This window comes from Mytilinidion resinicola (genome assembly GCF_010093595.1).
Source record: "Mytilinidion resinicola strain CBS 304.34 unplaced genomic scaffold BDZ99scaffold_21, whole genome shotgun sequence".
In the NCBI taxonomy this organism is placed as follows: Eukaryota; Fungi; Ascomycota; class Dothideomycetes; order Mytilinidiales; family Mytilinidiaceae; genus Mytilinidion; species Mytilinidion resinicola.
The window spans coordinates 487,984-513,723 of NW_022985457.1; the positions used below are offsets into that span (position 1 = coordinate 487,984).

Below are 25,740 nucleotides of genomic sequence, written 5' to 3' on the forward strand. Positions count from 1 at the left end.
TCGAACAATTAACTTCTTCTCATATACTACACTTGGACTGCTCGAGCTCCGTTCTGCTCGCCTCGAATCAACATCTGCGCCAACCTCAATAGTACAGTACCAAGACATAAGTTTGGACAGTCCTTACAATTGTTTTGGGGTTCCCTAGTAGGCTATTAAAAGGCCAAATACAATGTAAAGTCAACGCAGTGGAAGGAAGACTATCTTTTAACAAAGCTAACACCTGCTAGCTTGGGCAATCCTTACAGTGGTGTCGAGCGAGCAAGAGTGGGGCTAGAAAGTGATATATCTATCCGTGTGCCCAGACTTATAACCTAGCACTGTACGCCATTTGGGCACGATGGCGTCGGACGCCTGAAAGAAGAACAGTCTCAGCCCGCTGCTGTAACCTACCTGCGCGTCGAAGAAGAGCCTTTTCAGTACCCTCCCCTCCCGAATGGGCACTCAATACGAGTACTTCTTCTTCACCACGATAAGGATAACGACCCGATCCACTGCACCATCGAAACTATGTCTCTTCGGACACCGGTCACATACCTTGCCCTATCGTATGTCTGGGGTGACGCCACTCAGCAAATCCCAATTCGGCTGGAAGGAGAGAACCACTGCCGAGATCCGAATTCTCGCCCAGTCACTATCAGAAAGAACCTGGGCGCTTTTCTGCACTTCCTCCGATGCAACTACGACATGATCCTTCGGCACATCGGCAAAGGCATGGAACTCCGACTGTGGGCCGACGCCATCTGTATTAACCAGGAAGATCTGGATGAGCGCACCTCGCAAGTACGTATGATGAAGAACATTTTCGAATCCGCGGAACATGTCCTTGCGTGGCTGGGACCCGACGACGCCGACATCGAGCCTGGCGTGCTGAAGATGTTAGAGGTACACAAGATCCGGCCTGGAGCCCGTGTATGGGATGCAGCTGATATGTCAAGCGAATTAACGCAATTCTTCCGGCATGAACTGAACACAGACTTCGCCGGCGGGTGGAAATCTCTACGGGCATTCTACGACTTGGAGCATTGGGCAAGAATTTGGGTGCATCAAGAATGTTGTTTGGACGTGCCAACAACCTTCATTTGTGCGACGCACTTGCTCCCGCGAGAGATGCTTTTAGATTTGTATCATATACTTGAGGAAGCAGACGCTCTCGGAGTCGCTCCAAACATTCTTCCGTCAAATACAAGTCTCCTCTCAATCTTCAATGCAATTGAAGAAAGGCACATCTTCGCGCGAGACTCGCCCGAGTATAGCCTCGTTCGAACAGCATTCACCAAGCAGCACTGCGCTGCTACGGATCCCAGGGATAAGGTGTACGCCATCGTGGGTCTGGCCAACGATTGCGAGAACTCCGCGTTTCTTCAGATCGACTATAACCGGCCAGTTGCTGAAGTATATCGAGACGTAGTGCTTCACGACTTCTATACAAACATGTCGTTTGGCTGGCTGGCATTTGCGGGGCCACCCGAATCCTCCAACTTGTCCTTGCCCTCTTGGGTTCCGGATTGGAGCTACAGGCATTCCGGAAATTTGCCCTTTCCGATGGTGAAATCGCTTGAAGAAGATGATGGAGCACCTAAAGACCTGTCATATCGAGCAAGCTCGAATATGGACACCGTTGATGCTCCAAAGCGTTGGCCTCCAAGAGGCTCTGAGTTCAAGAAACAATTTTTGCGACTTCGTGCGCATTGCGTCGGACGTCTAGTGGAACAACGTCCGTTGCCCGTTGCAGAAGCCGGTCGATGTGCTCTTGATGAGCTGCCGTACAGGAACGGCAGTGGAGCTTATACTCCCTCATCCGAAAGCTTTTGCGAAGCGTTTCTGCGAACAATCACAGCCGATGTCTTGATTGAGAATGGCGTTCCGACTTTGCGCAAGCACTCGGGTTGCAGCACTACAACCTAGGGTCAGCAACTCATATGCAGTAACGTATCAGGATAGCATGCTGATACAGGAGGAAGTAACAGGTAGTGCAACAGCAGTGCTGCAGCACGGTATCAGTACTGTATCAGGAAACAGGATGAATCAAGTAACGCGTCAGGAAGAGATACCACGTTATGCCCCCGGGGCTGGCCCCCCTCCTTCCCCTAGTATATAAACAACGAGCTAGACACCCATAGAAATCAGAGTTCACATCAATTTCAACCTGAGTCAAGCCGCAGTATCTCGAAGAGCATTTGTCTCATCTCGAGCCTGGAGCTGATCTGGTAGGGATAGTACAGTCCGCTTCCCCCACGGAAAGTGAGCGTCGCCGCAGGGATGCATACGAGAGCCTGTATTCTGCAACTTACAAGCGGTCTCTCGTCTTTACCGACACCGGCTACATGGGATTGGCCCCCGAATACGCCCAAACGGAGGACACGATCTGGATGTTTCTCGGTGCTCCAGTGTTCTACGTCCTCCGGGAGACGGGGACGCGGACGAATCCTTGGGAGGAACCTGAATATACCTTCATCGGGGAAGCGTATATCCACGGCCTCATGGATGGAGAAGCACTGGCGGTAGTAGAAGTTGACCGCGCACAGCTTCAACAGATCGTGGTGAGGTGAAGGCAGTGGCGAATTGGGTTCAAAAAGCGCGGGGGATGCTGTCGACTGGGTGGGAAAGGAAATGAACGTCATAGCACCTGTTTTGAGCCAGATTGGGAGAGCAAGACGGGGCTGAACCTATCCCCATCGTAAAGTCCTAGAAGAGGTACGCGGCGGCGTTAATATGGGCTGGCTCCTGGACACCTTGCTTGTAGAGACGGTGGTCGGCTTAGGGATCTATGCTGCGTCATTGTGTGTTAATATCGACGAAGGTTACATCGTGGTCTTAGCAGAGTGAAACTCGTGTGTAGGATCAGCGACCCTTTCGAAAGAATGCAAAACGGAAATGTCCAAGCAGGTTTTAAACCCAGGACTTTCAAGGAGCAAAACCTGGGGCTCACGACGGTGAGCCCACTACCTTTCGATAGCCGTAGGAGAAAAGTGCGGAAAACAACTTCTTTCAGCAATTAACCTGCAAGCGCTGAAGAGAACTTAATAAATAATTAACCACTAGATTGATCAAATCTGAGAGGTGCAGAAAACAATGTGAATATATACCTAGTGATTACTCGCCTTTCCACATGTTCGGGCCGTAGTATCTCCGGGTTTTCGCACTTTCCACCGCTCCTAGAAGGAGAGCAGGGACGGGGGTGGCAGTGAAGGTGGATCCGGGGTCGTGTGGTTAGGTGGACCTAGGGATCGTGAAATGGAGGAGGGAGAGGAGGGAAAGTTGTTTAATGCATCAAGCACAGTGTCGGCGCTCGGTGATGCCCCATCTCTGGATGTGTCGATACCGGGGTCGTCTTTGGATTTTTCGGATGTACAGTAAATATGTCGTGTCTGAATCTCTTGGTAATTTGAATACTGGACAATGACGCTCACATGTTTTACAGAATATAGTATTAAATACAGTTTTGCTTATACCACATCTCGTGGCACCATAAAACTAGAGCAGTAGGGGTAAGGAGGTTGGAGTGATACCACGTGATCAAATCTAGATGAATTATTCTTGACAATTTTGAAAGTTCGAGGGCTCCAAACTTATCTAGCTCTATCAATCTCTATATTATTGGCAATTGAAACGTAATGCCACTTTCGAACCACGTGTGACTTACGAAGTTAAAGCAGAAAACCACCTGGCCGTAGATCTATCTTGCGGTTGGTTGAAGCCCGAGCTCCGAAATGTATCAATGGAGAGAGTGCAGAAGCCTGAAACATGCTCACACCTGTCCACCAACATCTTAGCCTAATTGTTTTTCCCGTTCCTTATTCTTAGACCCTTGAGGGACGGAACTAGATCCACCGGCTTAGAACCGGCACCGGAGCCGGTCAGTCCGGCCGACTGACTTCAAAACCAGATTACAGCCCCAAATCGCAGTTCGCACTAATATGTGTGCCGTATCTCTACAAACCGAGCACATCATATTTTATCAAAATATTGCGGCATCATAATGCTTCTATAAAGCGGCGTTAAAGTGACATAGACCACGTCTTGCTATTCATCTTTCCGTTGGCTCCACGGCCTAAGCTTCCATACCTTCCTCCAGCCCCTCTTCGCTTTCGAGGCCGTCACTTCTTCCCATTCCATCTCGCAAGTCTCCCGCTCACCACCGATTTCCTCCGCAAAGTGCGGGGGTCTAACGGTTCTGAGCGTCGTAAAAGAGCACCGAGCTGGAGTCTGGCCGCCTGGTGTGATAACGCCCCACTGGACGGGCAAGAGACTCGCGTCTATATCCTCGGTTGGGCGATGGCAGGTGGCGCTAATGACAATGCTGCATGTAGACGCTAGCGGAATCCCGCTCGAGACCTTTTTGCAAGATATAAAAAGGATAATGAGGACCATAGCTGTGCCGAATGATATTGCTATGCTTCCGTATTAGATCTACGAAGGGTGACTGGTGAGAAGGGATTACGAACAAATAACTGCAGCGCTAGTACTGTACCCAGTAACCGCCGTATAAGAGTTGGATATATCCTCGACGAGGTTTGGAAGATATGCGATCGTGCTGACAACGAAGATGCTCTGTGATACCAGCCAGTGCAGCGTTGTGTTGGCGGCCATAAGAGGGATGCCGTATTTGTAAGGCATTGAAACGAAGTACGAGGACCTTTGGATTCCGCGTGGATGCGTGACTCGTAGGGTCTTCCGGTCAGTGGCATAGCCGCTCCATTCGTCGCTTACAAGCATGCAGGTCAAGAGAGCATTGTAGGCGAGATATAGAAACGAAATGATGACCTGCCACATATTTGCCCAGATGACGTTTGCGATGAAGCCTTGCGTTCCCTGATACGCGGTTGGATTGCGGAATTCGGTTGAGTAGTATGGGGGCACGTACGTATTTCGGCATGAAGTAAGCTGTGAAAGAGTCGGGAGCCGGGCGCCCGATGCTTTGTTTCATTTGCCACGAGAAAGTCTTCTCACGACTCGGTTTTTGTGTACCATGGCTGCCAGGGATTGCTGAAGCCAATGCTACAGCTATTGCAAGTGTACACCTGTGCAATCTTAGAAATGGGTTGATCTATACATTATTTCTGAACGCATCATGCGAACAAGGTGATAGTTACAGAGATGAAAGTCGGAGGAAAGGCATCAAAGTAAAGCATGCAGCTAATCATAGTTTCGAATGAAGATGAGAATGAAAGTGATAACTTACACAGTCATCGTAAAAATCCATCGCCTCGCACTTGGGCCTGAATACCAGCGCTGTGTCTTCGGCGGAAGCCACATAATCTCACTACGCTCTGTCCAGACACGGGACTGGTGGCTTCTAAACATAGACTTAGTGACAGGACCCATATGAGCAGACGCATCGTCGGGATCATCAAGAAAGGACGCTATAGCGTCGCCGACGGTACTTAGTGTTGGCTGCTTATGCAACAAGGCTGTCATCAGGATGCACACACATTTGAGAGTGCTAAAGCAAACAATTGCTTTTCTTGTTAGTGAATAGCTTCTACTGGGGTTGGGTGATTACCTATGAAAATACCAGGTGAGTAGTTAATCCTGCAATGGCCGCTATCTAGTCGCTCACTCAAGCAGTACAAGACTGTTCGATTGAACCTCTTCCAATTATCGTATTGCGATTGTGAATTTCTCGATAAATCGATGCAAGTTGGGTTCATGGGAGCGTTGTTTCCTTGGAACTCACTGTTGCACGGATAGTACCGACTCCATCCGCCATATTGTGCTTGCCAGTAGATATACTAATGTACTGAAGAGTTTTGATCCCCTGGAAAATCTTCTGTGACGACGACTAGACTCGTTCGAGCTGCGAAAACATTCGAGTATTTTTCGATACAGCCTCTGTTAGAAAGCTTCTCATATACAGAGCTGTTGGGCGCATTCGCTTGGATTCTCAGGAACGCTTGCGTGCTGTTCCATATAGCTGTTGAAGGCCAGTTGTTAAAACGTGGGTCTACCCCAACAGTCGAAATTTCTGTCCAATTCCCAATTTGAGCGCCATGAAGAAAGCTTTCGCTTGCAACGATAGTAGCGTATCCATATTGCGCGATGGAGGTAGATATTGCAGAGTTGTATCTGGTCCCAACACGTCAGCTGTCTCTGCAACGGTAGGTCTATTGAAAATCTTTCCGGAAGGGCCTCACATGAAATGGAGCGGTATCGAGCTCAGCCCCAAGCAGAACCACAGTCGCCTCCGACTACTTCCGATATATCTCAAGTTCCTCCAGCTCGGGACTCCAACATCGAGCCAAATCTTTTTCCGGTGCGCTTTATTGACTTCATCCCTCGTCGGCGCAACTAATAATTGCGTACACAAGTTGGAGGCACCGAGCAACAGAGTAGAAAGAATGTTGATGCAAAGATGTGAAACTATGCCGGTAATTCTGACCCGTGTACAGTCGCCTTCGTACAGAGACACGACACCTCTATACGATGTACTACCGTATTTGGCGCTGAAAACTATGAGACAGGCTACGTTGACGGCTAGGACGATAGTGGACGTTATAAAACCCGTCCAGAGAACCACTTCACGTTTCGAATGCCACGTTCTCCAGCCGCGAGCTCTTTTGTGAGAAGGGTCGACATCCGGAAACCAGGGGGCTAATAGCTCGACTTGGCCGAAACGTACGTCCCGGAGAACGGATTTGTTAGAGGCTGACGTAGAATTAAGAGAGGATAGACGGCCTTCTCGCTCATCTGAAGCCCCACGAGATGTTGATATATCTCTCAAGTTCTCAGAGCCCGGTCCTAGGCCCGGCGGCTGGGTAGTCATTTGTGCATCGGCGTCTCTAGGATCATTTGGATTGAGGTCCTTTCCGCTCTGATGGATGTCGGCTGTTGCTGCGTGCGATTGTTCTTCATCTTGACCAAGCAGTAATTGAGCAGAGTCGGAGACGACGGATATTGAGTCTTGCCTAACGTCTGCGCTATTAGTTGTGTTGGTCATACCGGTTGTGCGAGGAGGGAAGAACAATATTCAAATGATCTCGTCGTGGAATGTTCCTTAGATTCTTCGACAACGCGGGATAAATAAAGTTCTAGCATCTTCGCAAGGTTGTGCGATAGCCTTCTGGCCCCCGGCGCTTAGTTCAGCGAGGTGAAGTCAGGTGCAAGCAAAGAGAGGCATCACCGCAAGGCTGAAACGATGGCTTTTTCAGCTTCAGCGCGTATGCATCTCATCGAACCTGCATCGTATTGAATGCTGACGGCTTTGGAGGCGAACATGCTCCTGAATGGGGCGACTTCGTTTGGGAACTGTACTCGGCGAACAGTTGATTGATGGCTTTGTAGTTGATGGATGAGGTTTTTGATCGCTGAACGCTGTACGGAAGCACGTGATCAAGTAGAGTTAGAAGGCAGCCGATCACTAGCACTCGTGGTAGAAAGAATGACAGCTAAAGATATGTAAGTGTGAGAAAAAAGATCTAATTTAGCATTGGAATCATCTATTTTTCGTTAAAGGGAGTTCAATATGTACGCACTAAACACCAGCCGCTCACTCAACACGCTCTAATACACCTCCAACACATATCTCTGCGCCTCCTTCAGCGTCTCAATCTCACGCCTGCTATCCACCTTCTTGCCACCCTTGCCATGCTGAGATGCATGCTGTACCTCGATCGCCTCCTGCAGCACCTCCGTGACATCAGGTACCGGCCACGTAGGACCGCAAAGGTAGAAGCTTCCTTCGTTCTTGAGATAGGCAGTGCGAATATCGCCGAGAGTTTGTCGCATGCGGTCCTGGATGTAGATCTTCTGCGGCTGGTCTCTGCTGAAGGCGCGTCCAAGGAGAGTGATGATGCCGGCGTCTTGGTACGCCTCCCATTCTTCGCCGTAGAGATATTCTTCGCGTTGGTGCCGGGAGCCCATGTACAGCAGGAGATCGCCAATTTCGTGGCCTTGCTGCTTCTGGTACGCGCGTTCCTGAACGAAAGCACGGAAAGGTGCCAGACCCGTACCGAGACCGGCCATGATGATTGGTGCAGTGGTCTTGGAAGGTAATTTCATGACGGAAGGCTTGACGGAAACCGTGACGGGCGAGCCAACGGCCAAACCGTTGAGGTAGCGAGTAGCCTGGCCAAAGCGATCACGGCCCTTAGGGTCAACCCAGTTGACGGTGACGATGAGAAGCGAGACCGAGTTAGGCGTAACATTTTGAGACGAGGCAATGGAGTATTCACGTCGCTTCATAGGAGTGACAATGCGCACAATGTCGTGGAAGGCAGGGTGCGCCGAGGAGAATTCGAGAAGAATATCAGCGTACGTGACAGTGTCAACCTCCGCACGGCGCTTGAACTCGCCAGCACCTTCAGGACCACCGAGAGTGAGAAGAGTCTTCCGTTCGTTTTCATCGTCCGCGAACTCGGATAGCGCTTCGTAAAAGCGCTTTGGAGGCTTGCCAAATATGTCGATGTTCTGAATGAGGGATTGATACACAGTGCGATTCTCCAGGACGTTCGGGTCTTCGCGGGACGGAACTTCAACGATCTCATCCGCGTTAAGGCCATACCATTTGATGAACTCCTCGACCTCGGCCTTGTCGTTCTCAGCATGAATGCCCAGGGCTTCACCGATCGCGTATTTGAGTCCGGATGTGCCCAGGTCGAATTCAATATGGAAGATGTTGCGATCGTACGACTCCGGAGTGAGGCGGCGGTGCTCCTTCACAGTTGCAACAGCAGTTTTGATTCCTAGATCTGGTCGGAGAGCAGGAGTAGTGCCGAAGGCCTCCTTGAAGGCCAAACCCTTGGCGACAACCTGCCACGACTTGAGGAGGCTGGGTGGCTCAGGCTCAATGCGGTCGAAAGAAACGAAGCTGTTCACGTTGATATCTGCGGGTATATCAAGGCTTTCGGCCTCCGACTCAATGGTAGCCCAAGACTCCGGCACTTCGATCTCTCGAAGGCAAATCTGAAGATCACCAACAAGAGCATTGATGGTTTCGAAACCGCCGTTGAGAGTGGCAAGCTTTTCTACGTCCGTAGAGAACGTGTTCTCCCGAGCCACCTTCAAGAAGGCTAGCTGGGCGAGATAGTTCTCAAGACTTGGGTCTGCGGACACGGCCTCTGAAAGTGTGGGATCGAGTACGAAGAGTTCCACGTCTCTCGAGAAAAGACCTTTTCGGAGTGTGGGTGAGAGTCTCTTTTCAATGTCTTCGTCTCTGAGTCCAGCTAGTTTGACAATGATAGAACTGTCCGTTTTGAGACTGGCCAAAACATCAAATTCTTTCAACAAGGTCTCATCTCCTACGAAGCTGACGTCGGCCTGTTCGACCGAATATGAGGCTTCGATTGCATAACTTGAGTTTCGCAGGTCTGTGCGAATAGTACCGCCGTGGACAAGGTTGTCGTGTCCCGTACGAACCAGAACGTTAGTAGATGAGTCCAAGGAGAAGAGTTTTCCAACCACGACCGGTGCGTTGACAGCAGGAGACTCGTCCAAGTCCCAGAAGCTATACTGACGCACGGTTGAGCTGTCAACGATGTCAACATATGAGGGAAGCTGGTCAGCCTCTTCCACTGGAAGATACGTGGCCCGGAAAGCATCTAAAATGCCGCTCGGAGTCCACACCTCCTCCCTGGAGTACTTGATTTCGCTGACTCGAGTAGTTGCATCTATAGCAGAGAATTGCACGGCGGCCAAGACATCGGAATACAGTCGAGAGTGCTGTGCTCTGTCCAGAGTACTGGAAGCATCCTCGACCTGGCCGAGAACAGAGATGTACTTTGTCGATTTGGGGAGAGCCTCCAAGAAGGCTTCCTCGACAAAAGGTCGGTATACGCGGACGTTGATGGCGCCGACTTTGCAACCTTGCTTCACCAGGGCTGCAGCTACTTGAGCAGCCAATGAGGCTTCGACAGTGCCAAAGACAACCAAGACGGTGTCCGGAGTCTCGTGGCCGTAGTATTCGAAGAGCTCATAATCGGTTCCAAATTCGTCATTGAAAACCTTCAGTAGACGAACTGCTTGGCCCTCGTGATCAGAGTGTTTCTTCTCCAGGCCAGACGTAGCCTCCAAAATAGCTTTATAGTTGTTGTAAAGGCCAGCTTGGTCTAGAACATCAACGACCCTTGTAGTCTCCCTTCCAACACTGATCCCATCGTAGGTGTGAATTGTAGGAATGATGGTAGAGAGCAAAGTGGCGAACAGAGCCATATGCTGGATCTCGAACGCCGAGGTGCTCGAGACAAGACCCAATCCCAGATCATCCGCCAGGGTCAACGAAGAGACATAGTCGGTGATGAGCCCAGTAGCAGAGCTACCAGCATAGTCTGCAGCCGAAACATGTGCAACCAATGGATTTGCGACCGAGTATAGCAGCGACAGCTGGTCGAGAGCGGGTCGGAGGTGGTTCAGCGTGAAAGGAGAGGCAATCACAGCCTGAGGAATGTGGCGCTTCTTCAAGTCGAAGTCCTTGGAGAACATGTATCCCAGAGCGATTGAGCCAGCCCCAGTGCGAGTTTCCAAATATGAAACGCCCGTCTCATAGCCAAATGCATTCTTCTCCTTCTGCGCCTGCCAGTATTTCACAGCGGTGTCTAGGTCAAAGGTCTCTGGAGAGTAGGAGAAGATCTTGTCGGAGAGGGTATAGGCGACTTGTTGGACGAGAGTCTGGGCAGTCACGTAGGTGGGGCCACTAATTGAAGACAACGAGATGTCCTGGCCAAAAGGGAGCGCTGAGGACTTCTGGCGGAAAGTCTTCGTCTTGGTGTCCTCGGGGGTGACTCCAGGGCCAGCGGATTCCGATTGCTGGAGATGCATGATGACTGTTTAAGACGCGCTCGCCACTAGGATGTAGAGACGCGTAGAGTCTAGCTCCAGAGGACCACAATGAAAGAGTTAGGGAGGACTCTTCTGTGGGAGGGTTTGGAGAGCGAAAAGTAGTGTTGAGGGGGGAGAGGGAAATTCTGGAGAGAAACGGCGACGTCGGCTCAACAGGCGGGACCATGAAGCCGAGGAGAAGCCATGCCTGGCCATTTCGGGCGTTTGGGCGGCGGCAATTGGCTGTCCCATGGTTCTTTCACTACGTTTCAAAGCGCCCTAAGAAAATATGTCGTCTTGGGTCGAGCACGCCATCGATCCGCTGCAGGGACCACGGCCGGCGCAAACGGTGCAAACATCGGCCCCGCGCCATCGTTTATCCGCAATCATGTGACCTTGACCTGCGGCGATCTGTTCGGAGGTGAGCTTGCACCAATAAGCTCCCCTCCGCTCAGCACAACACCGTGTTCAAAGCAAGCGCTCCAGGCCGTCGTCAATCGAAAGCCCCACAATTGCGCTCTTCATGCGCAGGGCTTCCTTCTAGAATCCTTACTTACCTCAAGCTCTTTCCCGTTCTGCTTTCCCCCCTCATTCTTGGGTACGGACTCGGTCAGAAACCGCCATCATGGGCTGTAAGTCATTGCTATCCTGACCAAAGGAACTTAATGGAAACTAACTGTTTTGCTCCTATAGTCCGATTCCTCAATACCGTCATTGAGCGTGAGCAATATACCTACAATTCCACCTTCCTAATAGCTCACTGAACTCCACTCCAGCCTTCGTGCCCTTCATTCCTGAGGTATTACGAACCACAATCGCACGCACAATGTAGGAAGTCTGACAATGGGATAGGTGGCCGCGCCAGAGTCTAAGAAGATAGTGTTTAATCAACGGCTGATGTGGACGGCCTTAACCCTTCTCATTTTCTTGGTTATGAGCCAGATGCCCTTGTTCGGCATTGTCTCCTCAGGCAAGAACCTACTTCCCACCAGAGGGGAGGCAGATTCTAACAGGGCATGAACAGACTCTTCGGACCCGCTATACTGGCTCAGGCAAGAGAAATTGGACTCGCAGAAAAATCCATAGGCTGACTTAGTCGTGCAGAATGATGATGGCTAGTAATAGAGGAACGTTGATGGAGCTCGGAATCACACCAATCATATCGTCAGGAATGGTGTTCCAGGTATATTCCGTCTCTTTGCAAGCTTCAGGAGCATTCTACTAACACATGTATAGCTCTTACATGGAACTCAGATGATTGAGGTTGATATGGATGTGAGCTATCTCGACAGTACTGATATATTCATATTTCTGACCTCTGTCAAAGAGCAAAGCGGACCGCGAACTGTACCAAATAGCCCAAAAGGTGCGCAGCCCTGATATTTTTCGACGTCATCCTGCTGGCGTTACTGACTTTAAATTCTAGCTCTTGGCTATCATCCTCACTTTCGGCCAAGCATGTGTGTACGTGGCTTCGGGCCTCTACGGATCACCCTCCGACCTCGGTGCTGGCGTCTGCGTTCTTCTTGTCATCCAACTGATTGTTGCCGGATTGATCGTCATACTCCTCGATGAACTGTAAGATCCACGGGTATTGATCACGGCATTCAGATTGCTAATATAAGTGTCTCCCAGACTCCAAAAAGGCTACGGTCTAGGGAGCGGTATTTCTCTCTTCAGTAAGCCAGCTGCAACCTATATTTTCTACGATAAACAACCACTAACGATAGTAGTTGCGACCAACATCTGCGAACAAATCGTCTGGAAAGCTTTCAGCCCAACGACTGTCAACACCGGACGTGGACCAGGTATGTAGGCTTCAGAGCACTCTCCATTATAGCGATGTTCATTATCATTATAGAATTCGAGGGCGCGATTATTGCGCTTGTCCATCTCCTGATCACTTGGCCTGACAAGCAAATGGCACTCCGCGAAGCCTTCTACAGACAGAATCTACCAAACATCGTGCAGCTTTTAAGCACTGTGTTGGTATTTGCTGTTGTTATCTACCTCCAAGGCTTCCGAGTGGAGATGTAAGAACCAGCACGTCAGCCTTAAGAACCAATCTAACACGTAGCAGTCCAGTCAAATCTGAGAAGCAGCGTGGAATGCGTGGATCCTATCCCGTCCGCCTCTTCTACACCTCCAACATGTACGGTTCCGTGAACCACCACTCTCCCGCCCTTCAAGCTAACAAGCCCCAGGCCCATTATGCTCCAAAGCGCCCTCTCCTCCAACGTCTTCATGGTCTCTCAAATGCTCTTCCAGCGCTTCGACGACAATCTCTTTGTCCGCCTCATGGGCGTCTGGGAGGCCCGCGAAGGGTCCGGCCAGCTCTTCGCCACCTCGGGCCTCGCCTACTACATGTCCCCACCCCTATCCTTCACTGATGCCTTGCTTACCCCATTGCACACTTCGATCTACATACTCTACATGTTGGTTGCTTGTGCCGTGTTCTCAAAGACCTGGATCGAAGTGTCCGGCTCCGCACCGCGCGATGTGGCTAAGCAGCTCAAGGAGCAAGGGCTCATGATGGCTGGTCATCGTGACCAGAGCATGTATAGGGAGCTCAAGAGGGTGATCCCCACGGCTGCAGCGTTTGGCGGAGCCTGCATCGGGGCCCTTTCGATCATGAGCGATTTGCTGGGTGCGCTGGGGAGTGGGACGGGGATTCTGCTAGCTGTGACGTGAGTACTACTAGGTGGCCTAAGCTGTTTTGATCGAAGGTTGAGGTTCTAACAAACACGTTAGGATTATTTACGGATACTACGAGACTGCTGCTAAAGAAGGCGACCTTGCTGGCCTCCAGGGACTGGTTATGGGCAGTTAAAAGGTATAAGTCGTCGAAGAATAACGATTAGGAGTGTACCAAGTTTAGCAGTCGTTTGCTGCATAGCATGGGCATTTAAGCATGTTCGAAATGTGGGTTTGGAAAAGCTTTTGTGTCTTGAACGAATCGTGATATTGGCTTTTGGGATACTTCGAGAAAAGTAGACATTGTTGTCCTGATCCAAGTACACGTGATATCGCTAGATGGGTTGAAGGGGATACTTGAACAAGCAGCGAGAATCAGGCAGAAACCAAAAACGAAACAACGCGTAGAGACCCGTTTTCAATCCAGTAATCCAATTAAGGATTGAAAGACCTCTGGATTGATTAGATTGGATTAATTGGGTGTGGATTGACCGGCCGCCCGATGGACGGATTGAGAATTGGACGGATTGCTGTCCATGCTGTTCGCCTTCTACCTCGCCGCTAATATCCGGCTCGCGACGCAGCGCTCCTACGCTGAGGTGCTAGTGTTGCGCTTCCTCCAGAGCACCAGCTGCAGTGAGACTATCGTACTGGGGTTTAGTGTAGTTTACAACGTCGCGACACCCGCTGTTGGCCGACGACTAGAGGGCTGTTGGCACAAGTATCTAGGGTAGAGCAAAGTAAGCATAGATCCCAAAAAAAGGAATAAAAAAGCCACCCTCTTCCGAGGGCGTAGCTGTCCCCACGAGGGTTTCCTTCCGTACTTCTTTCCCATCATCTTCACCGGCAATTGACTCTCGCTCCAAGGGCCTGCATCTCTTTACCAAGCATCACAAAAGATTAAGAAAGCGTAGCCTCTCACCTCCGCAAAAGCAGGACAAGCAAGCAGAAAACAAAAAAGAACATCTAAGGAGCAAAACACCACCCTCTTTCGAGGGTGTAGCCACCCCGGAGGGGTTTCTCTATGTCCGCCCGCCCGCGGTAATTTTCAATCCGTCATCTTAACCGGCGTTCGCAGACGCCTCACGTACCAACTGCATACATCCTCTTCACCAGGCTTCCAAGCCTCTCTACTAACCAGGCCGCCCGAGTTGGTTCACGAAGGAATGCTGCCAACTTTTAACACCGAAGGTCGAGTCGAGAATCGAACCCGAGAGTCGAGCTCGAGACCAACTACAAGACCCAGGTGAGGTTTGTCGACGGCAGTTATAAACTACCTCGCGAGGTAAATGCCTGGATCCGGCCGCGGGCTTACACTCGGTGTGGCCGATTTCCAACTGAGTTGCTGGGCAAATTAGTGACATGGGTCGGAAAATTTGGAAATATATAGACCGACTGAGGAGAAGGTCACACGCTTGGGGATATCACATGCGGGAGCGCTTCACTTCACGTCACTCTTGCTCATCTCACCCGTGCGGTTCTTTCCCATCTGCCCCGGGTTCACTTCACCGAACGCTTCTCACCTGAAGTTTTTCGGCGCCCACAACAACGCGCATCACCACGCGACGGCTAGTTTCCCAGCCAACAAAAAGGGAAGATGTAAACAACCCACCTCCGTTCAACGGCGAGGAAAACGCCACGCAGCCACTACGTCACCTTCACCACCGATAACCTTACAGAAATAGGGATCAGCCCACCCCTTTCAACGTCGAGAGAGACGCGTCGCACCCACCACCTTCATCACCGGTAACCCCGCAGGAATAGGAATCACTGTTTTCTATGGCGATGGCCATAGCACCACCTACATAAAGCGATAGAAAGACGAAGGTAGCAGCTCCAACGCGGACCTGCGGAGGAGTCTCCGACATCTATCGCACGAGAGCCGACCATCCGATGATACCGCAGTTTGGAGGGAGTGTTCAGACTGTTCTTTCGTTGGCAATTTTCTGGCCCCTGGCTATCACAGTGGGGAATACTTGGTGGAGTATGCGCTCTTCATGCCCAAGGCGTCGAGGAAGGTTATAGGGGAATGGGAGTGTTCCGCCGTCGAATTGGCGGGTGTTGACTCAAGCTCTAAACAAAACAATGTTCGAAGAAGTACCTACACCATTCAAGCCATCCAGCTCATACTCGACCCAGCCTCATACCAATTGTCACTCAGACCTAGGTCTAGATCTCCCCAAAGCTCATCATTTAGCAAGAACTCTGGCGCTGCAGACAGGTTAGACAGAGCGCCACCAGGGTCCAAATTTGGACTAAGCGTAGCGTCGAGTCCAACAGTCGTGCTTGAGGGTGCAACGGTCCCTAATCCACCGTTAGCCGATACATACTTGATAGCAAGCCGAAAATGGTGGGCAAAGAGTGTACCAATATCAATAGCAGGGGTAGGATGCGTGCACTCGGCATCAAAGAATTCTTCCTTCCAGCATCCAATAGCATCAAGCAATGGGCCACCCGAAAGACGGTTCCTCACACGGAGAGAAATATTAATCGATCCATCGGGGTTGCGAAACACTTTATCGCTCTTCCACATCCTCTCCGCAAATGCCGCGTTTCTCTCTGCATAGTCCCCTTTCTGGACGGAACAAGACCGCGTAAAAACAACACCGGCGCGAAAGAGATTGAACCCGCGATTTTGGTCGAGATATCCTGCAAATGGGCCTCTGAGGATGCGAACCATGCTGGCCAAGCTCAACATTGTGGTTGCTACAAGGAACCTTGTGCACTGGCGGTGGAGGCCGTGCTCTCTGTCAAGGTCGCCGATCTGTTCGAGGACACTTGATATGGCGTTGAAGATTGAGATGCAAGATTGCATATCTAGGGTTGTTGCAGACTTGTAGAAGTGCATTACGACAAGTTCTTGACGAGCAGTGGCTATGTAGAGGCGGTCCCAGACTGAGCGAAAATCAGCGTATGCAATCGCATCGTGTACTTAGTCCTTACTCGATGGCGTTAGATTCTCTAAGCTATCTAACTCTGTATTGAATCCCTTCAAAAGCGCGTCCATTGTACGCTCCTGCTGCAGGGTCATTGTTAGAAGCCCAAGATCTAGTAAGGCTTTATGGGCGCAGGTGATGATGTTACTGATTTGGTTTTGTATTCTTAATGTTGCCGGTAGCTTCTCAAGTAAGGTTTTGAAGTGACTTTGCTCGTTATATATTTCGTATGAAACCAAGTTTGCTTGCGCACTACCAAAGCAGGTCCTGATGTTACGATTAGCAATAGTAGCTACAGTCAGGGTTGGTTCCAGGATGGTATACCGTTGGTATGTAATGACAACATAAACCCACATCTCTGCTTTTCGCACAGGCTCCTGTTCAGGTGACTTGAGATATGTTTTTGAGAACTCTTGACTAAAAGTAGGTGCATGCAGACCACACTGCATCGCCATATGCATCAGAGTACCGCTAAGAAGAAAAGATGGATCACGATAGAATGGACCGGAAGGGAATGGCCAGTTGAGAAGAAGTATCAGGCCTTTAATACGCTCGATTGGTTTGCATCGAAGGATTATCGACTGAGCAGCTAGTTGAGTCACGGGTAGAGCTAAGGCTTGAGTAAGGGTAGGTTGCCGCGTGTATCTTCGAGATCCGATGGAGACAACGACCCAGAACAGAAATGGGGCATGCTGGTAGAACGTGTTTGGGGGGAGACTACGATCGAGGATTGGGAGCATGGAGTGATAGTCTTTGAAATATCTGCATTGTATTAACGCATAGTCTACCGAGAAGCGAGAAAGCTTACAATTCAAAGCAGTCATCAATGATGCCAGAGGCAAGCTCTATTCCATCAATAGTTCTCGAAAACGTCGGATCATTGTTAGCAGGTGGCTCATTACGACTTATTATCTTGGCTACAGGGTTCTGCGAGACGTCGGTATTCTCTTCCTGTCGTGGAGGCTGATGTGGAGGCAGAGCGTTTCCACTAGGGAGAGGATCTGCAGGTGCTGTTGGAGAAACAGACAATAGCTGGCGTTTCAAAGCAGTAGTCTCTTCCTCAAGCTCCTGTAGCCGTCTATACAATACATACAATCAGCTTTGTGATAAAAGCGGGAGTGGTTCGATAGATAGGCATACTTCCGCTTATGCGTCCTCTTGAACGGTGCCGAAAAGACGCATGGGATCTTCAACCGGCAGCAGCGTGAGCAAGCTGGCGGGTCTAAGGTGCTTGCATCGCTTTCGCATCGCATCTGTTTTGGTACTGTCAGTTCACATGAAGTTAGTGATGGCGAAAAGCCGGATGCTTTCTGTCAGACCTTTTGCTGTCTGCATTCTGCGCATGCTGGTTTCTTTCGGACTGATGCGGATGGAGTCTGTTGAGGCTGACTAGCTTCCATTCTGCCATAGTGGAAGCCAATTCAATGTAAACTTGATGAAAGGAGAGAGAAGAAGAGTCGCAAGTTTCACTGGACCGAGATACGGTGTTAGAGATATGTGGCCACGGACCGATCACAGTTGAGTTGGGGAACCCTACCACGTCTGATTATCCCCGACGAAGCTGAGCGAGAGTCGGCCTTCTTTCGGACTGACTTTTTTGTGGACATCTTCTGATGCACAGTTACGTTATCAAAAATGGAGACATATGCCTAAAGCATAATAATTATAGCTACGGAGAACCGCTATGTGCGGAAGGATACATCCCCAGCTAAGCATGCGTCAACCTAAAATGGAAGAAAATTTCCAAATCGGAAATCGGTCGATAGCCTATGTAGCGTTCCTTTTTAGTATACTCCGGTTCCGGAGCATAGCTTACTTGTACCATATATAGATATATTCATCGCATTCTTTCTCACCTACTCCTATTCACCACTTGTCGCGACATCAACAACGCCAGATACTAAATCCACACTTTTTACCCGTACCAGAAGTACCCACCACCATGGCCGCCACCGCCGATAAATCCAAGCCCTACATCCCTCTAGCTGGGGCCGCCGACGACGGCTGGTCGAAAGAAGACTCAGCGACAGCAACCTGCTTTTGCGGCGCCGTGCAGCTCGCTTTCCCCACCCAAGGCCCCGGCCTCGTCAGCACCTTTGTCTGCCACTGTACCGACTGCCGCAAGATCACAGCGTCGATGTTCGCCTCCAACTTTACCATCGCCGACACACATCTCACCCATGTCCGCGGCCGCGACAACCTGAAAACTTACGCCCAATCGCGTACCATCGCCTCGGGGAATCTGATGACCAACTACTTTTGCTCCACGTGTGGCACGCTCATGTATCGTGTTGGTGAGGGTTCCCCAGGATATAGCATCCTACGCATTGGTACCGTGGACGACTTCAATCTGCACGAGACGAAGCTGAAGCCGGAGCGTGAGATATATGTTAAGGACCGTTGCGGTTGGGTGAGCGCCGTAGAGGGCGCCCAGCAGTTTGAGGCACAGCGTACAAGGCAGAAGATTTAGTAGATAAAGCGCGCCGAATCGTACTATAAAGTACTATTCTAAATGATACTAATTCGGCATTGCAGCATTCCAGATAGTTTCCGTAGTCCCTTCTCTAACAGTTGATTTCATATCCAAATCCATCCGCAACACAAGCATGATTGATGTTCGAGCTCTGTATGATGGAAAATATTGATGGTGAAGGTGTTGGAGACAGAAATTGATCGCGGACCTAGAGTCACGTGACGCGCATGAACCTCAACCTAGAGTCTCTGATCAATAGATGCCCACAAAGAGCTTTGGCGAACGACGTAAGGGTCTAGGACTACCCCGTACCATCCCACCATCTCTTAGCGTACCAATGATCGCTCAACGCAGTGCTGTGGTGCTTCCGCAAAACCTGGAATCCGAGCAGTGACATCATCAACACCATAACTGGTACAAAACCTCCAAGCAATACACCCTGTCTGCAACCAAAAGACTCACCAAACATAAAACCACACACCCTTAAAAGCCAAACAAAAACCCAATTGCAAGTTCTCGGTACCCAACATGCCCGCAACCACCCGCTCCGTCGCCAAAAAGGACGCCTCCGCCTCCCAACTCCAGCAAACGCGGCAAGTAGAAAGCGAGGAGCAACATGCAAGTGCGAGTGCTCAGGTAAGACTAAGTCTACTAGAATTCACTGCCCTGAGTTCCCCTTGAAGCGTTACCAACTCACTAGAGAGAATAACATCACGTGACTATATTCAACATTCCCTTCGCTTCGCATCCTTCTGATCCCCTTAATACCTACATGACCGCCATCTCCACGCCCTCCCTCCAAGCCTCTAACACCTCCAGGCCGGACTCAACCTCAACCTCCTCGGCGCCGTCTCCGGCATCTTCAGTGCCAAATCCAAGAAAACCACCAACAACAACCCGGACGGCTCATCCGTGAGCACAGAAGAGCGAGCCGAGCGCGGCCAAGCCTCCAGAAGAGCAGCCGGAAACGCGACTGCGATCGGCGCGGCGAATGCGAACAGCGGGCGGCGGAAGATGAAGGAGGTGCAGGCGGTCGATCATTTGGGGATTGAGGGGTGAAATAGTAATATGCAAAGAATGTACTTGTTAGACTAAAAATGGTGATGCTTTCCTGAATGCGAGCTTATGGGAAATGGTGGTATACAGTACTGAAACACCAAAGCCCTCTACATAGCCAAGAAATAACTAAGACGCTGTGTGAAAAACGAGGGATATGAGTGTGATCAATCCACACACCTTCCCACCCCCTCTACTCCCCTCCTGGCTACCGCAACATGCCACGGCACAACACCGTGTCTACATCCCCTGACGCCCCTCAATCGTGCCAACAACCCCAATCCCCGGAACTGGCTCAGCACTTCCTTCAGCAGATTTTCCGCTGTGCTGCGGCTCTGTGCCGTACTCGTCCAACTCATACTACTTGAACTCCTTTCCGTCCCCGCCCCTAGGTTAACACCATCACCAGCACCAGGAGTCGCTGGAAACGGAGATGTAGCAGCGCGCGTGCCGCCGACTGCGCCGACCCAGAGGATGTTGACGTTTATGATGAGGGGACTACGGGAGGTGGGAGAGGTAGAGGGTGAGGTGGAGCCGGACCCGCGTTTGACGAGTAGCCCGCTGATGAGAGCGGGCCGGTAGTCGATGGTGGAGTGGGAGTTGTGGAGGCGGTGCGAGAGGATGAGACCCCAGGTTTCATCGGTGACGTCGACGAGGCGGGCGTCTGGGTCTGCGCTAGGGTCTACGGCGTCGGAAGGGGTCGCCGCGGGCGTGAGACCGTGTTGGTCGGGGGAGACGCCGGGCTGGGGCGTGGACACTGGTGTGGAGGCGTTTGGATCTCTAGAGGGAGCGGCGGTGGGCATGCTAGGGAGAGTTGGAGTAAACGAGAGTGGCGGGTTGGCATCGACGGTCAGAAGGGTGATGAACAGGTTGAGCTGGGTGGGCGAGGAGGCGAGGAGGATCCATGCTAGCGGTGGATGTTAGCTTTGTTGATGGTAAGATAGGGGAATAGCATACCTTCGATCTCTTCACGCTCCATCACGCCCGCCTTGGCGATGCATATGCGCCAGGTTACTCTCCTGCTGTGTAGGATTTCGATAGTTGTCTGCCAGATCTCCCGTGCGATTTCGTTGAAAGGCCGTCCTTTCGAGTTGTACGACACCACCGCCTGTGATTTTCCACAGCTGTCTGTCCATGCCGCTGTTATCCATGCACCGTCCAAGCTGATCGCATATCCGAGATGCATATAAGAGTTTTCCCGCAGAAGGTCAGCGGGAGGATCCGAAGCAAGCTTGAACTGAATGCTCCTCGGTAAGGCCTCCTCCAACTGGATGGACGGAGCAGAGAAGATGCTCAAAGGTGTCTTGTCGGAGTTGACCGCATTTGGAGGACATCTGTCGTATACCTCGCGAGCGAGATTCATGAGAGTGGCAGGCTCTAGTACTACTGGTGCGTTGAAAGAGGCAATGTACTTCATCGGTATGATTTGAAGTACTAGATCAGGTCTCGGGGTATTAGCTTGAGTTCCTTGCCCATACGATCCGAATAATGACCAGAATGCAGAGCAGAGCTCCCAAAGTGCAACCGGCTCTGCAAACGGGTCGATCATATATATGACGAAAGCATCAATCTTCGAGGTGTCATCTTTTTCACGCATATCCAGATACGACTGCGAGAGCTCGTCTCCAAGTCGACGGCATGTCTCCCGTAATTCTTGGAAGACGCTGCGTTTTGTAGCTGGGCCTGTGACTTGCGTTGGGACTAGGCCTCCCTTGAACTCTTCGATGGCATCGCTTCGAACGTGGGTTCCCAGTTTGCAACCTTCGTACACTATCCCAAGGTTGTTCAAAAACGTCTCTACTCGAGCTGTAAGTGACTCGCTGTATGGGTACACGCAATACGTTATGATGTTCTTAGGCCCGCTGGTCGGAGCTAGACCCAACGGTTCCCAAAACGATAGGGCAGTCGGAAGAAGGTCCCACAGGGCATCTGAACGTCGAACGCGGATATGAGGAGAAGCGACGGGGTAGATCAGATGTCCCGGGGAGCCGGTGCCGTCCCCTTGTCCATATGTATTCATTCTCCGGGGGACCGCCTTCGGTTGATGTCCTTTTCCAGCCTGGGGAATATCAGGAAAGACGTCCTGGACGCACACGAATTTTGTAACGTCGCAATCAACTGCCTTCTCGAAAAGCTGCTTGGCGGTATCCTGGACAGTTTTCGTAGGGTCAAGGGCATCTCCTGCTTCCAGTAGGCGACCAAAACTAGGACCGTTACCAAAGCTAACCTCCTCATTAAGAATGTCGAGCGTCGATGAAACAATTTGATCAGTTAGAATCTGAGCGACCGCTATCATGTCCTTGCCACTCAACGGGACCTTCTCGTCAGAAGGAGAGATTTCAATTTGGGAAAGTGTAGTGGGCATTGGGGATAGGCCTGGCGAAGGAAAGGCCAAGTCTGCTCGAGCAGTCGAGACCTGTCCTTCTATCGGAGAAGGCATGTTGGCTAGCGACCAGTCCCATGGACTAGGTTCAAAGCCTCCAAGACAGGCTTGATCGGTTTGGAGCAGAGGTCGGCCAAGAATATGCTCGGTATTATCCCCACCAAGCCTAGAGTCTGCAAATGACGTAGCGGACATAGGAGTAGCAGTCTCGTCAGCAATCCACTTCCTTTTTGTCGGCCATGAGAGGGCTATTGGCAAAGGATCGAGCTTAGGAGATCGGGCTTCGGGCTCGGAGTCCAAGTCGCCACTCGAAGTGTCGCTGATGTCGCCTTCATCCAGAGGGAGTTTTTCCTCCATGATGGTCTCAGTCCGGCCTAAGGACCCGCGTAGGTCCAACAAGACCGAGAAACGTTGGGAAGTGGGCTTCTGGTGTTTCAAGAGGGGTGTCTTGGACTTGCTAGGTGTTGAGGATGAAGCATCTCCTCCATCCGATTCAGGAAAATGAAATCGACCGTCGCTGTATTTGGAGTCTGCGAGACTCATACTCTGGTTGAAAGCCAAGGGATCAAAAATGCTCCCCTTACGTTTCGCAGGAGTTTGGTGCCGACCTTGAGAAGTAGCTTGATCGGGCATACCATCATGCCGCGGAAGAAGCTTTTTTATGATCATTTTTGGACTCAGAGGTGGACTGGGGACATGCTCTTCCTGCTCTGGACTCTGAATTATTGGCTCGTCCACAGCCAGAACGCGAGTGATTTCCTCTCCAATTTTCTCTTCGGCGTTTCCCTGCTGATGGGGATCTGACTGCAATCGTTTTCCAGGCCTGAGATCCAGATGTCGGTCGGTGGCATTGCCGGCGAGAACCGCAGATTCAGGGGCAGGGTCCACTTTTGCGTCTTCCTTCTGGTCATGAGACTCTTCGGTTTGGTTTTGTGGCAAATCCTCGGGTTGCGCGTCGTCGTTCGTTTCCTCCACACCATCCATATCGCCAAAGTCGTCACCATCTGGCTCGTCAAAGAAATTGAAATCAGCGTCCGTAACTCCATTCCCATCATACGTGTCTTCGTCCATATCTTCAAATAAATCGTCATTTCCTCCATGTAGGGAAGAACTGAAGTTTATATCTGGCTGTGAATCGAAAGGATGTGAGAGTTTGGGCGACGGTTCAGGCATACCCAGAAGTCCTGTGCCGTCAGTGTCAACTGTTCCTGGAAGATCGGATGAACGCGGGTTCGAGTCTTGAGACAGCATTCCATCCATACTACCGATTGGACCTGAAATGTGAGGAATATCACCCCCAGAGGAGGCGACAGGGCCTTGGGGAGCCACTCCATCCGGTGGGGTTGGATAAACACCGCTCACCGCCTGCAGATCGCCCCACGCTCCAGACCTGGAATATAGTGGGGATGAAGGATATAGCGCATTAGAATCATCCTTGGTCTGGGCCTCCTCTTCAGCTTGTTGAGCCTTTCTACGAGCTTCTTGCGCTTTGTCCCTTTCTGGTTTATCACAAAACCATTGCTGCGCCACGTCCAACGGATCTTGATATCCTATCGACTCAGGCGTCTGAAACCAATCCAAGCCCTGGTCCACGGAATTTGGTGAAGTGAAATAGTCTTCAAGTCCTGAAGGAGAACGGACTGAAGTAGTTGGGTCCCATCTCTGCATGGAAGCGTCGTAAGAAAAACATAGGCCGGATGGCCAAAGCAGTTCGCAAGCTTGGTTGGCGAGGGATGGACTATCCAACACAGACGGTATGGTGTCGGACGTAATTTGAATCCTAGCCCAAGGCTTAGTGTTATAGTCATGTACAAATGAACCTAGGCCCTTTCTCGCTAGCCAACTATTGGTGTAGATTTTCCATTTCTGGATGTCGTCTACTTCATTCCTGATTCTTGGCCGTTTTCGTTGCTCTCTGACGTTCTCGTCGTCACCGTCAGTTAGTCCTGAGCGCTCAAACCCAAGGAAAACAGCTAGTATACCATTCGGTGCAATTCGGAGAACACTGCCTGGCTTAAGTTTTGATATTGGCGGTCCCACAGAGCCGCTACCAATAGGGCTGCTCAATTGGTGCATATCAGGTCGCCACTTCGAGATGGTGGATATCACAAGGGACCCGGCACTGGTCCAATGTACATCCAGAGAAGTCAACCATGATGGCTTGTCTGCGAAGTCTGACTCAAAGCTGTTTGCGGGAGGCTCAGCGATCGAAAATGATGCGAAAGTCCGATAGTTCAAAGGGATCATTCCATGGTCTCGAGCTAGACTGTACGATATAGATGCAACAACTGATGACATGAGTAGCTCATATATAGCATAAATATCGTACTGCTGTGGCTCGCCACCTCCGCTGAACGCAAGGCTAATTTGAGAATTTGCCTGTGTGGCACGCAGATTTCCTGCCTGATTGGCGCGAAGAGCGCTTGGAGGAGGATTTGTCGAGGTCGCAGAGTTTGGGGGATTAGAAGGTCGTGCGGGTGCTCGTGCGAGTTCAGCAGCCCTCGCCAATCCTGATATTTCCGCTGAATCTCGTTAGTGATGCTCACTGTGCTTAACCTGAGACTTACCATGAAATTCATACCCTTCGAGGACAGGAGATGCTGCAGAGGTCTGCGTGGCCTTGTCTGGCGTCGTAGGCCGGAATAGCCAGAGCCATGAGCGCGCAGTGTCATGGAAAACTAAATGGCGGGCTTGCCTAAGAGTGCTTTCGACAGTGCTCAGATCCTCAGATGGGCCTCTTTTCTCATCTAACGGATTCGGAGAGGTAGTTGTTATTCTTTTGAGTGAGAATGCCTGGTATGCGACAGCTTCAAATTCGCCCTAGTAAGCAGATGTTAGTACCGCTATCGATCACTTTACAAAGGTACGCGCTATGAGATACTTACGACAGCTTGCACGTTAGTCTTGCAAGTCTTGAGGAATTCCATTACAAGAGCGTTACCCTCGCTATGGAATGCTCAGATGATACTGTCGAGAAAGATGCAAGCCGTATATTGCTATATGAAGCTTCATCAACTCCGCTTACAGATGCCCAGCGCAGCGAAATGTAAACCCAGAGAGTATTATAGGCTCCTCAACTCCATGGCATTCGTGCCAGATGTAATCTTTTGTTCCGTCGGGTGTGTTGACTGCGCAACTTGAGCATGTCGACTCAAACTGGTGAAGGGAAATGGGCCGGGAAGCGTTCCGCCGGGTGCGCCAGCACGTGTCGTCGGGGCGTATCGCGGTCGGGCGCCCAGTGCGCGCTGAGAATACCGACAAAAGGGTACAGAGGAATATCGATGAGGATTTACAGATGGTCGAGGGAGGCTGGGGGCGCCTGGAGTCGCGATCTTTGGGCTGGTGGTGGGCGGGCAGCACAGACAACAGTCCGGAGGTGCCTCTAAGCTGCGTCTTGGCTCTGTCATGGTCTAGCATTCGCGAAAAGTTGCCTCTCGAAAATT

General features: G+C 50.9%; 8 protein-coding genes across 8 annotated transcripts; 4 read left to right on the forward strand and 4 right to left on the reverse strand.

Moving 5' to 3' along the window:
• Positions 1–510: 510 nt before the first annotated feature.
• BDZ99DRAFT_575297 (uncharacterized protein) lies at positions 511–2,651 on the forward strand (the record flags this gene model as incomplete). Its single annotated transcript, XM_033728455.1, has 2 exons — positions 511–1,863; positions 2,166–2,651. The coding sequence occupies 2 exons, from the start codon at positions 511–513 to the stop codon at positions 2,550–2,552; spliced, it is 1,740 nt and encodes a 579-aa protein (XP_033571618.1). The 3' UTR covers positions 2,553–2,651.
• A 908-nt stretch (positions 2,652–3,559) lies between these two features.
• Positions 3,560–6,940, reverse strand: BDZ99DRAFT_502510 (uncharacterized protein; the record flags this gene model as incomplete). Its single annotated transcript, XM_033723899.1, has 7 exons — positions 3,560–4,394; positions 4,449–4,815; positions 4,868–5,024; positions 5,186–5,414; positions 5,564–5,679; positions 5,737–6,069; positions 6,138–6,940. The coding sequence occupies 7 exons, from the start codon at positions 6,938–6,940 to the stop codon at positions 4,027–4,029; spliced, it is 2,373 nt and encodes a 790-aa protein (XP_033571619.1). The 3' UTR covers positions 3,560–4,026.
• A 456-nt stretch (positions 6,941–7,396) lies between these two features.
• On the reverse strand, positions 7,397–10,755 carry BDZ99DRAFT_544537 (sulfite reductase flavo protein component; the record flags this gene model as incomplete). The annotated part of the gene is made up of 1 exon (XM_033726818.1): positions 7,397–10,755. The coding sequence occupies one exon, from the start codon at positions 10,753–10,755 to the stop codon at positions 7,504–7,506; it is 3,252 nt and encodes a 1,083-aa protein (XP_033571620.1). The 3' UTR covers positions 7,397–7,503.
• Positions 10,756–11,210: 455 nt separating this feature from the next.
• BDZ99DRAFT_149728 (SecY protein) lies at positions 11,211–13,785 on the forward strand. Its single transcript, XM_033712768.1, has 15 exons — positions 11,211–11,387; positions 11,449–11,475; positions 11,532–11,554; positions 11,608–11,725; positions 11,780–11,807; positions 11,860–11,938; positions 11,992–12,030; positions 12,083–12,121; positions 12,182–12,333; positions 12,391–12,434; positions 12,489–12,563; positions 12,617–12,788; positions 12,836–12,907; positions 12,960–13,442; positions 13,507–13,785. The coding sequence occupies exons 1-15, from the start codon at positions 11,381–11,383 to the stop codon at positions 13,583–13,585; spliced, it is 1,437 nt and encodes a 478-aa protein (XP_033571621.1). The 5' UTR covers positions 11,211–11,380; the 3' UTR covers positions 13,586–13,785.
• A 1,405-nt stretch (positions 13,786–15,190) lies between these two features.
• Positions 15,191–17,896, reverse strand: BDZ99DRAFT_149786 (uncharacterized protein). The gene is made up of 8 exons (XM_033712769.1): positions 17,705–17,896; positions 17,526–17,638; positions 17,194–17,463; positions 16,710–17,147; positions 16,393–16,652; positions 15,817–16,344; positions 15,426–15,753; positions 15,191–15,373 (listed from the first exon to the last, which is right to left on the reverse strand). Exons 1-7 carry the CDS (start codon positions 17,783–17,785, stop codon positions 15,560–15,562), a joined length of 1,884 nt encoding a protein of 627 aa, XP_033571622.1. The 5' UTR covers positions 17,786–17,896; the 3' UTR covers positions 15,191–15,373; positions 15,426–15,559.
• Positions 17,897–18,251: 355 nt separating this feature from the next.
• BDZ99DRAFT_467343 (uncharacterized protein) lies at positions 18,252–18,971 on the forward strand. The gene has a single exon (XM_033721000.1). It carries the CDS (start codon positions 18,328–18,330, stop codon positions 18,853–18,855), a length of 528 nt encoding a protein of 175 aa, XP_033571623.1. The 5' UTR covers positions 18,252–18,327; the 3' UTR covers positions 18,856–18,971.
• Positions 18,972–19,386: 415 nt separating this feature from the next.
• Positions 19,387–19,917, forward strand: BDZ99DRAFT_525491 (uncharacterized protein; the record flags this gene model as incomplete). Its single annotated transcript, XM_033726000.1, has 2 exons — positions 19,387–19,494; positions 19,678–19,917. The coding sequence occupies 2 exons, from the start codon at positions 19,387–19,389 to the stop codon at positions 19,915–19,917; spliced, it is 348 nt and encodes a 115-aa protein (XP_033571624.1).
• A 164-nt stretch (positions 19,918–20,081) lies between these two features.
• BDZ99DRAFT_481125 (uncharacterized protein) lies at positions 20,082–25,224 on the reverse strand (the record flags this gene model as incomplete). Its single annotated transcript, XM_033722370.1, has 4 exons — positions 20,082–20,821; positions 20,872–24,819; positions 24,865–25,117; positions 25,183–25,224. 4 exons carry the CDS (start codon positions 25,222–25,224, stop codon positions 20,082–20,084), a joined length of 4,983 nt encoding a protein of 1,660 aa, XP_033571625.1.
• Between the last annotated feature and the right edge of the window lie 516 nt (positions 25,225–25,740).